The 18,640-nt window shown below is 35.8% G+C and overlaps 1 protein-coding gene across 1 annotated transcript; it reads left to right on the forward strand.

The window, feature by feature from the left end:
- Positions 1–272: 272 nt before the first annotated feature.
- Positions 273–3,044, forward strand: LOC128199210 (uncharacterized). Its single transcript, XM_052887701.1, has 2 exons — positions 273–714; positions 1,749–3,044. Exons 1-2 carry the CDS (start codon positions 531–533, stop codon positions 2,513–2,515), a joined length of 951 nt encoding a protein of 316 aa, XP_052743661.1. The 5' UTR covers positions 273–530; the 3' UTR covers positions 2,516–3,044.
- The last annotated feature ends 15,596 nt before the right edge of the window (positions 3,045–18,640 follow it).

An 18,640-nucleotide genomic window follows, 5' to 3' on the forward strand; every position in this document is an offset into this window, starting at 1 on the left:
TTTTAATCTGTTTTTGATGGTCTCGCCAAAAAACTACTTTTATCAACCTCACAAATATGCCTTTTATTACTCAACATATTAAAAAGTTATAACTAAATTAAACATCTATAGAATTTTGGAGCTTTTCATGTCTTTTAGTCTGTTTTTTATGGTCTCACACAAAAACTACTTTTAACAACCTTACAAATATGCCTTTTATTATTCAACATATTAAAAATACCAAAATATTTTTAATATAAAACCACTTTGTTACAAAATGAATGCCCTTTAGAGCGAGGCCCCATTAGTGCGTTGCGCTGCGTTGCGTCGTCGCAGCGTCGTCGCTGCGTCGTTTTCCATACATTTTTTATGACATGCCCCATTAGACCGTTGCGTCGTCGCGCGCGACGTTTCAACGGATCGACGGACAAGAGACTATAGCGGGAGGGAGGGTGATGCGCTGCGTTGTCGGAGCTCCGCTGCGACGACGGACAGTGATGCACTGCTAGAGGAGAAAGCTAGACGAGCGTAACGACATTTTCTATTTTACCATGAGTGAGCAGGATATTGATATAGATTTTCTCATATCCTTGGTCCAAGAAAGACCCATTATATGGGATAAATCACACGAACATTACAGTGATAAATTTCGTAAAGCGAATGAATGGGTAGCTGTTTGTAAAAAAATATTTCAAGATTACGAGGAGTTTGAGGACCAAAAAAAGAACAAAATTGGTGAGTTGTTATTTATTATATTATTTGTAAATTCAATACATAAGTTAATTTATATCTTTTTCAACTGCCATGGTAAAGCCCCTTCTGGACTCATAAAGTAATTAGCAAATTGATCTCTGATAAAATTTTCGGCTAATGATTCTTCATTGCTATGGGGTCTCAATTGTGAGAACCTACTTATTGCCATATTGTCTTGTTGTTTTAACCCATCGTGTTGTATAACAAAATTGTGTAAAACACAACATGCTTTCGCAATATTAATAGTTAAATCATATGACGTATCAATTGGCCTATGTAAAATGCGCCATTTATTTGCCATGATCCCAAATGCACATTCCACGTATCTACGTGCTCTGCTAAGGCGATAATTATAAACTCTTTGTTTCACATTGAGATTGGATCCGCCGTATGGGCGCATAACATGCTTACTTAAACCAAAAGCTTCATCACCGACGAGTACATAAGGGATGGGTGGCTCGTTATTATGATCATTTCCAAGTGGTTGAGGATCAGGCAATGGTAATTCATTTCTCATTAAAATCTTGTACAGTGTCGAATTTCTAAAAATAGTAGAATCACTTTCCTTACCATATGCACCCACGTCGACAAAAACAAACTTATAATTTGAGTCAACAACCGCCAGCAAAACAATTGAAAAATATTTTTTATAATTATAAAACAGAGAGCCACTTTTGTCTGGTTTTATTAAACGTATATGTTTCCCATCAATTGCCCCGAAGCAATGAGGAAAGTTAGCTTTGAGATCAAAATCTAATGCAATATTTTGTAGTTTTTCTACTGTGATCTCTTCTATGTACAGTGGTCGAACATATTTCCATATAGCTTGACAAACTGACGAAATAGTTCTAGAAATTGTTGCTCTTCCACGTTTAAATTTGAAATGCAAGTCGTTTATCGAATTTCCGCTGCCTAAGTACCTGAAATAGAAACACAAAAAAATAAACAGGGTGGCCCATTTAGATTGGTCAGTGTAGACAAGTTAGGTACTTACACATTTTTTTCTTTCTTTGCAGGTAACGAGGTTGTGAAAAAATGGAGAAGCGTGAAGGACAACTTTTTTCGATACGTAAAAAAAATAAAAGAAAACAGTTCGTCTGGATCAGGGGCAAAACAATTGAAGAAATATCATTATTACAATCAGTTGCTGTTTTTGATGAAAGTTGCCCAAAATAAAACTGATAGTAGCCTTGAAATGGTGTCTGAAGAAACGGAACGAAATGAAAACACAGCATCATCTTCTCCATTTCCTACAAAAGAAATGTCCTCGTTACCCCCAGGTCCTTCTCGCTACGTGCCTGCAAGCCGTAAGAGATCAAACCAAGCAATAGATGATTTCGAGGCGCAAGCATTAAAAGCGTTGCAAGAGAAAGAAAACCGCCACTTATCATTTTTCAAAGGAATTTTGCCTTCTTTGGACAGCTTTACGGAATTACAAACTTTGACATTCCAAAGCAAAGTTATAAATATCATTACCGAAATTCGGTTCGGGGAACAGACTCAATCAACAACATGGCAGTCACGCGGATATCAAACTGGACAACAGTATCAAGCAACACCATTGCAGTCACGCGGATATCAAACTGGACAACAGTATCAAGCAACACCATTGCAGTCACGCGGATATCAAACTGGACAACATGCCCAGTCACCATCGCCATCATCGTATCGAACAGATGAATTCGAAGCTACCTACTCAACCAACACTACGATTAATAATTTTACTGATGATAGTCAAGAAGAAGATTATAACTTTGCTTTGTTACCTAATAGTAATACTTAAATTAAACTGTTTTTAAAGATAATAAATTAATAACTGATTAACATTACGAGTATTATGATATTTGAATTACTTACCTCAATGTAATACCAATCATTTCAATTGGTTCTAAAGGGTTCCTGAATTTGGTATATTGCTTTTTTATATGTGGTTTTAAGGTTTCAACCAAATTATTAAAGCTGGCCACACTCATTCTAAAAAAATTAAAAAATGTATTTTCATCTAATAACAACTCCCTATATTCCTGCATAAAAAACTGACCATCACTATTTCTTAATGCTATCAAAGGAGATATCCAGAATCTTCTATGATTTCTACGTTTATTTCGGCGGTGCCGTAATAAAAGCAACAAAAGAACACGTTTGTATCTATCCATTGCAAAGGCTGAACTGAGACGCAGCTGCGTCGGCGTGCATACCCTCTTGCGTTGCGTTGGCGCAGCGTCAACGCAACACAGGTGTGGCATACAATGCGTTGTTCCGTTGCGATGACGCGACGCAACGCAGCGCAACGCACTAATGGGGCCTCGGCCTTATCTTAACTATATAGTCTGTTCAGAAGTAAAAATATATTGAACGCAAAAACTATGGAATGTATTATCTTATTATATTGTTAGTATGGTTGTATCATCATTCGCACGAGAGTTAAAAAGCGATGCGCTAAAACCCAGCGTAGCGTAGCGTATTATAATATGAAGTAACATTTGTTCTATTTCCAACGCCAAAAATAGACAACCCTGACGTGTGAACATATACTTGAGAATACATTAGTTAAATTTTAAAAGTTTTTTTTAACGTCCGTAAAAAGAAAAGTCCGTACAGTTCGTGTTTTTACAAACAACATATCACAAAAGTATAACATACATTTCATAAAAAAAAAATTATAATGAGAATAAATATTACATATACGACTGCATATTTATTTTTTTGAACCATTTATTAGATGTATTGTAATATATTTGTGATACTCTAGTACCTAAATCAGACAAATGGAGGATACTGTGTAGGTAACACGATAAAGTACTTTCTAAGGCCATTTTTATTCTCATCCGTATTTAGGTTACAAGGGTTTTCAGCGGTCTTGCGTATTATATAGCTTTGTAGACACAAAGAGTTTTTTCAAATTATATCAAAGAGTTTTTTCAAATTATATTTATCATTGCAAATTAATCATTTACAAAGTCAAATAAGAAAAAAAATAAGCACATTTTTTTTTATATTGTGTGACATAATATAGTGAATGTAGCTTCCTTTACTATAAATAATAACGAAAATAATGAAAAAAAAAAAACAAAAACATCTCTAAAATATCATGAAAATCATTTGTTTTGCTGTGATTAAGTTCACAAACTATTTTTTTTGTAATACCTAACTTTAATTACTATTTTCGGCACATGAATGATACATAATCTTTGAACGATACCGTTGAATTTATTTGTTGCACCCTGTGCACGAATTTATTATGCTTTTACTGCGCACTCTTCAGGTCATCACAACGGAGCACAACAAGTCGATGTTGCGTATAGGGCTGCTATGATTAGGTTTATGTATACACAAGCTGACACCGCGTGGTTTCAATCGCGTGGTTCCCGTTCCTGAAGGAATATGGGGATAAAATATAGCCTATAGACATCCTCGAAAAATGGGCTATCTAACACTGAAAAGAATTTTGCATTTCAGACCAGTAGTTTTGAGATTAGCGCGCGCGAAACAAACAAACAAACTTTTCAGCTTTATAATATTAGTATAGATAATTTTGAAAATAAGAGAAAGAATAAAAAAAAAAATACTATCGATATTAATATTGAGCAGCACTAAAAAAATACACTTACACTCTAAAATGTATTGTAATATCAGGGCTGGTGTGTAAATATAGAGGCAAGATATAATTATGACACATAATAGACTTCTCGGGTTCAACATAAAATTATAGACGTACGCAGTATCAGGTGCCAGAAGGTGGCAATGGGCGGGGCACATAGTTCGAAGAGCCGATGGACGTTGGGGGTCCCCGAAGTGCTGGAATGGCGACCCCGCACTAGTAAGCGCAGTGTTGGCCGACCCCCCCACCTGGTGGACTGACGACATCAAGCGAGTCGCAGAGATTCGCTGGATGCAGGTGGCTCAGTATCGTGATGTTTGGAAGTCCCTACAAAAGGCCTATGTCCTGCAGTGGACGTCCCATCGGCTGATATGATGATGATGATGATGACGCAGTATCAAAGTGATTTTTTTCGTCTAGTGGTTAGTCTATATAGCTTTAGATCACAGAGTCCTTGGTTCAAGGCCCGGTTCAGGCTATGCATTAAGCTCTTTATTCTTATAAGAAATTTCAGTATAAATTTTCAGCCTGGAGCTTGGATATTGGTGAATGATGGTTTGACGATCTCCGTGGCGCAGTGACAGGTCTTAGGTTCAATCCCAATAGAGGTTTCTCAATTGATCCAGGTCTGGCTGGTGAGAGACTTCGGCCGTGGTTAGTTACCACCCCTACCGATAAAGAGGAACCGCCACCCCGATTTAGCGTTCCGGTACAATGTCGTGTAGATACCGAAAGGGATGTGGATTTTCATCCTCCTCCCTACAAGTTAGCCTTTCATCTTAGATTGCATCATCACTTACCATGGTGAAATTGTAGTCAACGGCTAACTTGTAAAGAATAAAAAAAGTATTAAATGCCTGTGCCTCGGAGAGCATGTTAAGTCGTCATCACCGGTCATTGCCATTATGATAGTGATGGTCACAAAATGAAACCTCGTCACCCTAAACATGCCAGCCTGCAATGGAGAGGCGTAGTGGGTCTAAGCTCCAGGGATTTGGTCCTATTTTAATTTTTCATTTATCAACCCATATTCGGCTCACTGCTGAGCTCGAGTCTCCTCTCAGAATGAGAGGGGTCAGGCCAAATAGTCCACCACGCTGACCCAATGCGGATTGGCAGACTTCACACACGCAGAGAATTAAGAAAATTCTCTGGTATGCAGGTTTCCTCACGATGTTTTTCCTTCACCGTTTGAGACACATGGCCCTATAGTGCGCTATTATTAAAGGCTCATGAGTCGAACCCTTGATTATCGTAGTAGTAAAATAATATATTGTACCACGATACATCATGAATCATGAATTCGATACATCTTCTTGTGGTAAAAGATTACTTAAAAATACTACATAAAATGTAGCGCGAGAAAATCTGGCAAAGAATCTATCGTAACCGCTTCAACGCGTGTCGATACGAGGATTATCTGAATTTTAGAGGATGACAGTAACAAGGGTTTGGGATATTTTCAGCCCCATCGCCTAGTTGTTTCGGGTCCACAGATTCAATGAGATGGGGTTAATTGGAGCACTCAATTTTCGAAGCTTTCACGGGTTACTTTCAATTCGATCCCGATATTTCTTTTTGTATTAGCGATAGCTAACTTCGTGGTTTTTATTTCGCAGACAATTTTAGGTAAATGGCATTAATATGGGTAAATCAGCAAAATCGCTCGTAAAATTTGAAATTGTATTGTACTATTTGGCAATTTTATTGTTCGGACGCCCGCTTTAAATTTCAACCCCTATTTCACACCCTTCTATTAATGTTTTGCAAGTCTTTTAAAGTATAACAAATAGTCCACAAATTTTACATTTACAAATATACCATGAAAATTTAAGGAATTTCCATACAAACTTTCTACCCCTAGTACCCTATAACCTTAGTCGTATTATGGCTTAAAATCGAGCAAAGTTTCGTTTGAATTCATTCAGTAGTTTCAGCGTGATGCACGGTAATAAAAAAGACGGACTGTCAGACAGACAGACAAAAAATAACGAAAAAGTATTTTGGACCTCAGTATCGATACCCTGGAATGGATGGAATAATGGAAAGGTTTGAATTTTTTATCCCAGCTCAGACCAATTGAGGAATAACATAGTATTTTCTAAAATGAATCAGGACCACGCTACTGGGTGAACACACTATTTTGTATCTCTTGTAATAAAACCAACTTTGGCAACCTTTAACAAGAGACATTTGTTTCAAAAATTTGCCACAAAGTTTCGTGACTGACGACTAAAGAAATGATCTCTCGTATCATGGAGAGGAAAATATAAAAATACCCTGTAAACCACATTTGCTTGTATATTATCTCTTATTTCACCAATTTCAATATTGTAATGTATTTCATTAGACACGTGTGCCTTAAGTGAAATGCACATGTGCCGTAATGTTATATAAAACGTTTATCATCCGTCTAAAAACGAACGGTACTTTTTTAAATCTTAGCAAAGAGTTTTTATGACAGAAAAAAAGTGCAACATTTTATTAAAAAAATTAACTTTGTGAGATAAAATATAATTTAAAAAAAATTTAATTCCTTAATTTTTCTATACCATTTATCTGTAACAGAAACATAAAAATATTAATTAACATTATTAGTAATACGGGCTGTTTAAATACATTTGCCTAAAAAAACGCACGCTTAAATGTGTAAAAATGACAAGCGTATCAAAATGGTTTCTTATGGAAAACAGGCAAAGATGCAAATTCGTTTTTAGAAAGTGTGTTCAAAGTGTGTTTCCTCGCAAATGTGTTATAAAACGTCGTATGACATACATGTGATTTGATAATTACAGCCTCTGTTTCCTTACTATAGCTCTCGCCTTCGGCTCGCGCTTGCAATATCGCCTCGGCTGTAATTTTCAACTTACCGCACTTATATCATAATGTACTATTACAGAGACTTTTGAAACCAGTTGCCACCCAAAACCATCACGTTTCAAACTCAAAAATACCCTTAACAAAGTCTGGACCAAACCGACTGCCTCATAAAACCACCACGCTCTGAACTCAAAACTTTCGAGGATCTCCAATATTGTCTGTACAAAAACAATGACTCTGATATCTGACGAGGAACGTGACAATTTCGACGTAACTGACGAATGAAATCCTGATATTATTTTCCTGGAGCTTGATAAAATTGACAAAAACAAAGCTCACACTGTGAGGAATGAAACAACAATATAAATAGAATTGGCGGAAGGGAGCTTTTGCTTGATGTATTATTTATATAAAATCTCTATTTTCAGAAAAAAATACTAATAGGCTAGTTGACACTTTTTTTTAAATGGTGTTTAATTGGTCATATTTTTTGAGACATGAAAATTTTAATTTTTAAATATTTTTTTGTGAATACGAGCCAAAACGCTATCGGCCATGATGGTCTATATTCCAACTGTTTCATGACCAAACGGATCATTTGACAAAAATATATAAATTTTAATTATTAAATTTACAATAAAGCTTATAGCTCTTAATGTAAAGCTATTTGATGACAATGACGTTAAAATGAAAAGTAAAATACGATACTTTTTCCTTGCATTTCCATTGTCTTATTTGTCTGTCAAATTAGAACGTCCTTTGTAGTTGACAATGTAACCACGGCTTGAATTAGAATAAAACAAAACATTTCTTAGTATAATTAACAACAAAATCTGTAGTAAATGAAAGACGAGTGCAATTAAACTTCGTAATGAACGTAGACAGAGAACATTTACGTATATTCTTGCAATTATATAACATTTAAATTAGAGACATCTTGATCAAGGCGAAAGCTTGCCGTATTATGAGAACTTCGCGTGCAGGGAGAGCTCGAAATAGTACTTCTGAGTACTTTATTTCCTCCTCTAAACGATACACTATTCAACATTTCCCGTATAGTAAAATAACATAAATCTTAAATGTTCAAAGTTTAGGCGTGTAATATAATCTAAACTAATATTATAAAGCTGAAGAGTTTGTTTGTTTGATTGAACGCGCTAATCTCAGGAACTACTGGTCCGGTTTGAAAAATTCTTTCAGTGTTAGATAGCCTATATATCGAAGAATGCTATAGGCTATATATTATCCCCGTATTCTTACGGAAACGGAAACCACACGAGTGAAACCCCGCGGCTTCAGCTAATCTATTTTAAATATGCATAATACTTACTGTTTACTGAAGTTACATTCTTAAACAAAGGCATAAATTTATTTATTAATATACATATTGTTGTTTCTTTATTTTTTACCATACAAGACTACAGTCTCACCTGATGGTAAATGATGATGCAATCTAAAATGGAAGTGGGCACAATTAATAACATGATAATGATATAAATAAGGGCCGTGATAGCCCAGTGGATATGACCTCTGCCTCCGATTCCGGAGGGTGTGGGTTCGAATCCGGTTCGGGGCATGCACCTCCAACTTTTCAGTTGTTTGTGTTTTTAAGTAATTAAATATCACCTCTCTCAAACAGTGAAGGAAAACATCTTTTTCTTAATCCTCTGCGTGTGTGAAGTCTGCTAATTCGCATTGGACCTGCGTGGTGGACTATTGGTCTAACCCCTCTCATTCTGAGAGGAGACTCAAGCTCAGCAGTGAGCCGAATATGGGTTGATATATTATTATTATTATTAATGATATAAACAAAAGTTATGCTTATTATCTTATACAAATTGTATCCTTTTATAAGTTATTCTTCTGATTTCCACTATTTATTCAGGGACCAAGTAACATTAAAGTTTCACCTTTGCCCAAAGTTAAGAGTAGCAATCAAAAGTTAGATACGTCACTTCCTTTTCCTATGTCACTGACAACCATCAAAGGAAATTGCAAAGGAACTTTACTAGGTTTTGTTTTTCTCTTTCTCAGAAGGAAACATTACGAGTGAAAAGATTTCGTCATAAAGTTATTTGCTAGTTTTTACCAATTCTACTTACATTTGAGAAGATTTCATAAATGTAAAAACTAATCGTATATCTACTATATGAGAAAAAAATCGTCTTATATATATCGTCGCCTACCAAATTCGCCTACAAAAACCTGTTCAAAATATCAGTTTTCTCTCTCGGCTATCGATTAAAATAACGCTAAATTAACTCGCTTGATGTAAGCGAATTATAATGCGTTAACTGTAAGTGTAACCAGTTATTTATCCTCTAACCCAAAGTCTCAGGTATGTCTTTCTCATCTACGCTTCATCGTACCTGAACGCTACGTTACTTGGTACTTCATTGCTGGTAGAACGATAACTAGCCACTGCCAAAACCAAAACTGATATCTAATCATCACATCACAAAATTGAACTCAGAACATCGTTTTTAATTAAGACATTTTCGACTACACAACAGTGATTGTCATTAGTAAATTATTTCTCAATTGTTTAATACTGAAGACTTATAAAAACAAATTACTAGTTTTCTCGTTAAAATATCAGTACCTACCTACTGGTTACAAAGTTTTAAATCCTAGAGACAATGACGGTAGGTTGTTTAATTTTATAGAAGTTTCTGGTTAAAAGTTCCAGTTAATCCACTACACTGTGCAGGTGATAAAAAAGGGCTTTCCTGTAATTTAAAAGAGACGGGTTAGTACATTTATTCTTCGCTGTGGATTTTTCGCTTTTAAAAAATTGAGACTATTATTAATAAAATATCGCACTATTATAAACTTTTACAATAAAATACCGATAGCGATACCTCACTCAATGGTATAGACAAGAAAAAAATCACCTTCACTTTGCTTGTAGGCAACGAACCTCGACTTTGTCCACAATTTTAATGTACGTACTTATGCTAAATTACAGCTTTCTAGTAGTCTCGACGCTAGCCCGCAGACAGTTGGACGGACGGACAGACATGGTGAAACTATAAGGGTTCCTTGTGGACTACGGAATTCTAGAAACGAGCGTCTACGAAAGCCTTTTATGAAGGCTATAAATTTGTCAGCCCATACACTACTAAAGTGTTTTTGAAAATTCTAGTACATACCACTAGAAAGCCACGTTATCAGTGAGTTTCATAGTGTCTATAACAATATTTGTCATATTATGATTACCAATTGATTATCTATTGGTAGGAGCATAGGCGCTCAAACGCGACAATCGTGAGCGACAATCCGCGCGCGTTTGTCGCGCTGTATTTGGACGGCCGAGGCGCACGAATGCCGCGTGTTGCTCAACACTAGTCACGCGCACTTGCCGCGTTATTTTTGGACAAACCATACGCAATAGTGTAGCGCAATACTGTAGTAAGTGGTGTCTGTATATTTTATAACGCATTTCAGATTTATTTCCCTCATAGTATATTTTGCCTAAAAATCTCGTCAGTATTTCACAAACACCAGTTTGGGAACGTGACGGAGCTCCTGTTAACTTTTCAATTAATCTAATCTGGAAAACTGAAACGCGTCTCTCTCTCAAATAAATTTCAGGAAACTTCTTAAATAACACGACATAGTTACCGCCGCTTACGTTGCGACTGCCATTTTAAAACTTTTTCTTAGAAAATGAACATGAAAAGAAAATAATTACTTGTTAATTGTTTTACCTTTCGAAATTATATTGATCTATACTGATATTATAAAGACGAAAGATTTGATTGTATGTTTGCATTGAATATGCTCCGAAACTACTGAACCGATTTGAAAAATTCTTTCACTGTTGAAAAGCTACATTATAACCGGGTTTTATTCCCATATTCTTACGGGCACGGGAAATATGCGGGTGTCCATACCTCTGCCCCGCGCAAATAACCTCACACCCAGGTCTTTCCCCCGTCGCCCGCATATCATGGGAGTGTCAAAGAACTTGCCAAGCTATAACTTGCAAGTGGCAATAGCGGCGGGGGTAGGTACATATGTTTTGAACTCTCTATTGTCTACAACGTCAAGCGTATACTCGTAATAATATAAAGGAATTTACGGATGACGGTGACCTGGAATATTTAAGCGTTGAAGAATGCATTGCAAACGGTAATGACAAAAAAAAAATTGGAATCAATTCCAATGATTTTTCCAATGATTTTAACAGCGAATTCAAAATAAACACCTGTTGCTGCCCTTGGCAATTTTTTTTAATTCTCTTAGGTAAAAACCAAATTTAAATAGCCAATATCGTGTCTGAAACGTGTCGTAGGTAATAACAAAACATAAAACGGCGCGAGTGGCTATATAAGACTCGAGTTCACGCACGTTTTAGCTACATAGAGAACTCTACGAAATACACATACAAATATAAGCCTTGTGTAAGGTAAATAGGATCTTTTTTTATGTATCACAAAATTTGCGTACTAGATAGCATATTTTTGGGAGGAAATTAACTTGTTTGTTCTTAAATTGCTTTGAAAGTTTTGTTGTAACACGTGAGGTAATAATTTGGAAATCAAACTTTTTGATGATGTTTTTGTTTTAGGTTTGAAGAACAACTCAAATCTTATCTTGGAGGAAGGTTAGATGTTATCGTATTCGTAACACTCGTCCTACGAAATACGGACGTTGCTAATGGCTTAACTGTTGCTAATGGTTGCTAACGACGAAAACAAGCTTTCACAGATTAGAATATGACGCAATACCGGTCGCTTTTGACTTTAAAATTATAGGGTCATCTTTAATTGCATTTTCGTAGTACAAGTTTCTCGGCCTCCAAGAGATAAGTAGATTTTTAAGAATGATTATACTTAATATATATATACACGGTTGACTTTCTTTATAGACTAGCGGACGCCCGCAACTTCGTCCGCGTGGAAATCAATGTAAACTTTCAAGCCCTATTTCACCACTTTAGAGTTTAAATTTAAATTTTTTTTTATTTTTAGCTTCAATATCGAAGCTTCAATATTAATTTAATGCCCCCCAAATTTTCAAAATATTCTAAATCTTCACTGTACAGAATGTATAAAATGTACAGAATTCGTATTATAAGTATAGATTCTAGATGGCGCTAGCGTCAGTTATACCACGGTAACGTTTGGTGTTACAAATGGTATAAGAAAAATTTCTAATTGCGAATAAATGTATAGAATTCGACTAGTTTTATTATAAGTATAGATAGATATTTTTTGGCTTAATTTAGTGGTGGGTATCCACTATCCAGGCAACCTAAGCGTTTTGCATCAACGTTTCTAAATCGTTCATCAAAACTGTGGTACAATTAAAAATGTTGTTCCGGCGTCCGTGTTTCCTGCTACCTTCAAGTTGAACACCTTCAAGGCATGAATAAAAAGACCTCTTCTAACGAAACGCTATCCAACTTTTGACAGTATCATTGCTTTCCATAGGGTGTATAATTGTAGTCAAGTTACTATCTTTCACATAAAAATAATATACTAAAAATTAAATCTGAAAAACCGAAGGACCAAGAGAGATCAGTGAAGGAGTCTTCAAGAAGAAATTATAGAAAGTTTTCCTTGGGGACCCCATCACTGACTGACGGATTTACTTGCTGTATATAGAAATTGTCTTTCTTTATTAATTTAATTTTTTTTCGTCTTAATTGCTACTTTTGTATTTTTTTTATTTTTTCATTTATTAAATTCTATTGATACCTTAGTTTTAAGTATCTGATTTAAATTAGATTTAGCAATTACATTTAAATATAATTAGGCAAATAAACGTCAACTCGCCAACAAACTGCCTGTACAGTTTGGCGAGAGTATAGATTATGATAAATAATTGTTAAGTCTTAACAATAAAATGAATTTAAAAAAAATTAAGATATTTACTGACACTTACAATAAACACTCACAGTATCATAATAAGGCAAATAAGGAAAAGGCCCATTTAATTTATAAAGCTTTTATTTTAGGCTTAGCCATTGTCGGATAAAAAGAAATCCGTTTTTTTACAACACAAAAAGTAAACAAGATTGCGGTGAAAAACGATCCGAAATAAATCGTGCATAGCTTGGCACTGTTCCAAGCGCGGTTGTGCAGGAAAAATTTAAATATGTTTGTATATGGAACCTTTTCAATCTTTTGAATTGTCAAGTTGTCAAAACTGCAAAGAGACTATTAGGACAACTACTTTTTTTTTATTTATTATTCTCTACAAGTTAGCCCTTGACTACAATCTCACCTGATGGTGTAAGTTAACAATAAAAAAACCTTATTCAGGGTCAGATCTCATCATCATCATCATCATTATCATCATTATCAACCCATATTTGCCTCACTGTTGAGCACGAGCCTCCTCTCAGAATGAGGTTAGGCCAATAGTCCACCACGCTGGTCCAGTGCGGATTGGCAGACTTCACACACGTAGAGAATTAAGAACCTAGGACCTCCGTCTTGTAAATCCACCGGTTATACCACTGCGCCACGGAATTAAAAATAGACGGATTATTAATAAAATAAATGTACCTACCTACATCCTCATATTTGTATAGAATAAATTAGTTCGTCAAAGTTTCACAGGTCGCGGTAACAGCCAGGATAAAGATAAGACGCGGGTAAGAGAAATCAGCCATTTTGCCATAAAATAATATTGTGTTTCCGCACGTCACTCAACGTTGAAAAGTTTTGAAATTATGACGCCACTTCAGACAAACAAGGGCCTGTTTAGAAACAAAAGCGAGCGAAATATTTTGGTAAATATAAGCTGGTTAATATGCAAAGAGAAATAAGCTTCTTAATGTAAAAGTTGTGTTTCGTAATTGTTTTCCAGACAATAAGGGAAAACAAACTTAGGGTATAAACTGGAACAATGTTCATTTTTTATTTTTATTTGTAAAGATTAAGGTATTTACTTGCTAATTGCTCATATTTATGTTCTGTTTGTCGCACAAACATACATTATCGAGTGTTGATTTTTTACGATGCGTACTAGCGTAGTTCTAATTTTGGTCAAGAAACATAAATAAACAGATATAATAAATACTAGTCTGAAACGGATATGACGTCACTTGATCTGGTGTTGGCTCGCGCCTACGCTAGGTGGCGCGACTTGTTTCCGTAATGAAGGTGCTCATCGTACCGTCGGCTTCAGTATTATCATGGCGTTCGAGCCATCCACATTTCTTGTTGTGTAATTCTTAATGAGTTACTTGGGATAAGACTGACTCGACTTGAGTGGAAAAGGGGAGTGTTAACTGTCAAAGGCACCTTTAAACCTACACACAACGTTCATAAGTGCGCGACTCCACTCAAAGTCATTCTCTGCCATTCTAGGGTCTTACAGTTTGATTTGGAAAGTTAAGTTATCCTGACAAATATTGTGAATAATAATAATAATAATACATAACCTTTGTTCGACATTAGTTTTCTTATTTTTTAATCCATTTTTGAAGCTTCTGCTAAAATTATTTATATTGATGAGAATGTGATTTATGATAAATCATGTCCTTAATCGCCAGACACTTAACCTCGTAAGAACCCTTCGTTAAAGTATATCTATATCTTCTATACTTATAATAAAACTGGTGGAATTCTATACATTTATTCGCAATTAGAAATTTTACTTATACCATTTGTAACACCAAACGTTACCTTGGCATAGAGTACTACTAGCACTATCTAGAATCTATATTTATAATACGAATTCTGTACATTTTGTGCATTCTGTACATTGAAGATATTTTGAAATTTTTTATATACCTAATCGATAATGAAGCTAAAAATATTTTTTTTCGATTTTTTATCTGTCTGTCTGTCTGTCTGTCCGTATTGTCTGTAGAGTTACAGTTAAAAAATAATAAAAGTTATTACATTCGAAACATCACATAACGAAAAGTTGCAACAATTTTAACTCAAATTGTATCCATCTCAGTTATTTGAGATCCCTTGCCGACCTAGAGTGTATCGCAAGTTTATTTCACAAATAAACTGAGTGCGTGCTGAACAAACATCAGCATTAGATTCCGTGGCTTTTATCTTGAGTGATTCCCTTGAGAAAAGCAAATAATTGTTGCATGTCGAGTTAATTGATTTTTTTGTAGTCGTTTCTCTGTACATTTTCTTAGTATGCCTAATTGTTTCGACTATTGGATTAATAATAAAAAAAATATAGCACATAATTTAAAGGTGATCAGCGTAATTGTAGTTTTAGTAATAATTATGAATAATAAAAGTAAAATTTAGCGTTCCGGTACAATGTCGTGTAGGAACCGTCAGAGGTTTGGCTTGTACGAGCACCTCTTAGAATGTCCGCTACCATCTTAGACTGAATAAAAAAACTAAATCTACTTGTCTAATGTAGGTAGGTATACAATATACATGTGTATATTATGCGGTCTAAGACTAAACGTTAGTCAATTGTAATTTAAATTTCGAGAAAGAGGTGAATCGCCGAATCCAACTCGACTGGTCCGCATTCGGGAAACTTCGCGATATCTCTTCGTCCAAAATTCCTCAGTGCCTGAAGACTGAAGTATTCGAACAGTGTGTGTTGCCAGTGATGACCTATGGTTTTGAGACTTGGTTGCTTACTATGGGCTCAGAGTCACACAGCGGGCGATGGAACGAGCTATACTAGGATTATCTTTGCGTGATAGAATCAGAAATGAGAAGATCCGCAGAAGAACCAAAGTCACCGACATAGCTCGACGTATCGCGAAGCTTAAGTGGCGGGGCACATAGTTCGAAGAACCGATGGACGTTGGGGTCCCAAGGTGCTGGAATGGCGACCCTGCACTACAGAGCAGTGTGGGTCGACCTCCACCAGGACGACATCAAACGAGTTTCAGGGATTCGCTGGAAGCAATCTCAGAATCGTGATGTTTAGAAGTCCCTACAAAAGGCCTATGTCCTGCAGTGGACTCCATTGGCTAACATGATGATGATGATGATACCACATTGTTACAAAGCTATCGAATACTTTGTAATTCCCGTTCATTTTATTCAATGAAAGTATTTTACTATCTAAAGTTTTATTTATAAAATTGCAACTTACTCTGACTTTTTTTTCTTTTCTTCGGTGAAGCAGTAGGGCTCTTACAAACTTTTCCCCGAGAAGAAACTAAAACTAACACCATTATTGTTATCCAGGCGACACGACGTTAAACTTTCTATGCAAACTTACGACGATGGCTTGCTTGTTTTTATCCGACTTTTAAAGAGACTATCTAACGCGTATATTTTAACACGTTTTATAAATGATACCATCATCAAATAATATTTTTTTTTGTATTGATTGTATTAAGTTATTAGAACAAACTTAATTGTTAACAATTATCTGTTTTAGTAGTCGTTAAGCGACTGTTATACATGCTCATTTCAAGCACGAAAGCATGCTAATTGTTAACAATTATCTATTTTAGTAGTAGTTAAGCTACTGTTACACCATGCCCATTTCAAGTACGAAAGCATGCTACTATTGAGCAGTTGCTACTTATTAGCATGTGTATCGCAACATTGCTAATAATGAGCATGTCTATTTCGAGCTTGCTCAAGAATTACCAGTCGTGCGATTTATGAGCATGCTACTTGCTGCGCGGGTGGAAGGGGGCGTGCTTTTAGCGCGTCGGGGTTTGCTTATTGAGTATGCTAGTCGATCAGCATTGCTATTCTGTATTCTCTTCACCTTCATCTCTCCCTGTCTAACACGATATTATAGACAAAGAGTGATAGATACAAATTAGCATGTGTAATTGGAATGTTTGCTTTTAGCATGCTTATTCAGGAACTTATACTTAAACGCTTATACTTAAAAATAGCATGCTTATTGCTACCAAATGTAAACTGATGATAAGCATGCTCGTATGGAGCATACTTAATAGCACGTTTTTACCATGCTATTTTGGAGCATGTGTAACAGTACCTTTAGGGCTATTGGTAGTAGATCTATTTGTTTTAGAGCTTATGCGAAAATATACACTATCGCTATGCTTATTTTTTACCACCAAGCAGTATTTCTGTGTTTCTAACTAAGTACTATGGTTTCCGATATTTTCCATCTTAATGCTATGGTTTTTTTCATAATAATGCTGCGAAAAGTATAAAAAAAATATTGTTTATGTCTGAACCGTTACATAACTCGAGGGTCTGGCATATAAAAAATACTTTTTCACTTTATTACTAAAGGCCTATTAGTAATATTAGTATGACGTATTATTTCTTATATAATATTTTGCTTCCATAACATAATCTTAGTAAAGGGAATTGTCATTACCCAAAGAATCTCATCTCCGTTAATACGGTAATGAGGAAAGTTTGAAGGCTAATTTGTACTGTAATCAAGATATCTTGATAATGTTTTCCAGTTTTGCTTCGATGTTAATTACAGTAAAAAGGTATATTTTAGATTAAGCAACTCTTCATAAAATTTATTTGTACAAGTACTAATATACCTAGTCTTATCATGGATTGATATGTGCTATAATTTGATAGATTCATCGATAGAATGTGTATTTGTTATTGTTTCAAATGTATTCGTAAAATAAATCATGTTCATAAAATATGCCGATTTTTATAATTAAACAGCAAGACCACTAGAGGGTGAGGCCTCCCTAAGAGGGGCATGAGAGGTATTTTTTTTTTTAAATACAAGTTAGCCCTTGACTACAATCTCACCTGATGGTAAGTGATGATGCAGTCTAAGATGGAAGCGGGCTAACTTGTTAGGAGGAGGATGAAAATCCACACCTACACGGTTTCTACACGGCATCGTACCGGAACGCTAAATCGCTTGGCGGTACGTCTTTGCCGAAGCCTCCCACCAGCCAGACCTGGACAAATTAAGAAAATCTCAATCTGTCCAGCCGGGGATCGAACCCAGGACCTCCGTCTTGTAAATCCACCGCGCATACCACTGCGCCACGGAGGCCGTCAACACCTGTAAGACCCTCCACGCTGCCTCAATGCGGTTAAAAGCTGAATACAGAATACTTATTGATTTGTAAGGAAATAAAATCTTTACTTGAAAATAAATAGTATTGTTTTATACGTTTAATTGCTCAATCTAAAACTTTCAAAAGGGCTCGAAGTTGGCTTGTTAGGAAAGCCTTCGCTGAATTTATAGACTTAATTTACTTTTTCCCTGGGACATTAGGTTTCTTCGTCACGAATCGCACTAACGAGTGTCGTTAGGCATGTCCAACTGTACCTGATAGTCATTCTTATTTGCCCTCTTATATAAGAGCAACCACTTTGTTATTTAACGTTTAAAGCTTTTGCCTCATTGGTGCGCTGCGTTACGTTGCGTCATTTTAAACGATATGACACGTTAAATTACAGCGTCGTTGCAAGCGACGTTTAAAGTTAGGCGTCCACATGTCCGCACTTGACTTTCTATACAAAGAATACTATGATCCGTTTCATGCAATGCGTCCGATATTTACGATATTTGCTACGCTGTCGGAAAACAGTGCTCTTTGAAAAAAAATTGCATGGTAGG

Source organism: Bicyclus anynana, chromosome 2 (assembly GCF_947172395.1).
Source record: "Bicyclus anynana chromosome 2, ilBicAnyn1.1, whole genome shotgun sequence".
Lineage (NCBI taxonomy): Eukaryota > Metazoa > Arthropoda > Insecta > Lepidoptera > Nymphalidae > Bicyclus > Bicyclus anynana.

Bases quoted from the DNA above. Each gene is read 5' to 3' on its own strand.
- LOC128199210 (XM_052887701.1), top strand. From the start codon at position 531: ATGAGTGAGCAGGATATTGATATAGATTTTCTCATATCCTTGGTCCAA. The intron at 715-1,748 runs GTGAGTTGTTAT...CTTTCTTTGCAG, and splicing joins CCAAAAAAAGAACAAAATTG to GTAACGAGGTTGTGAAAAAA.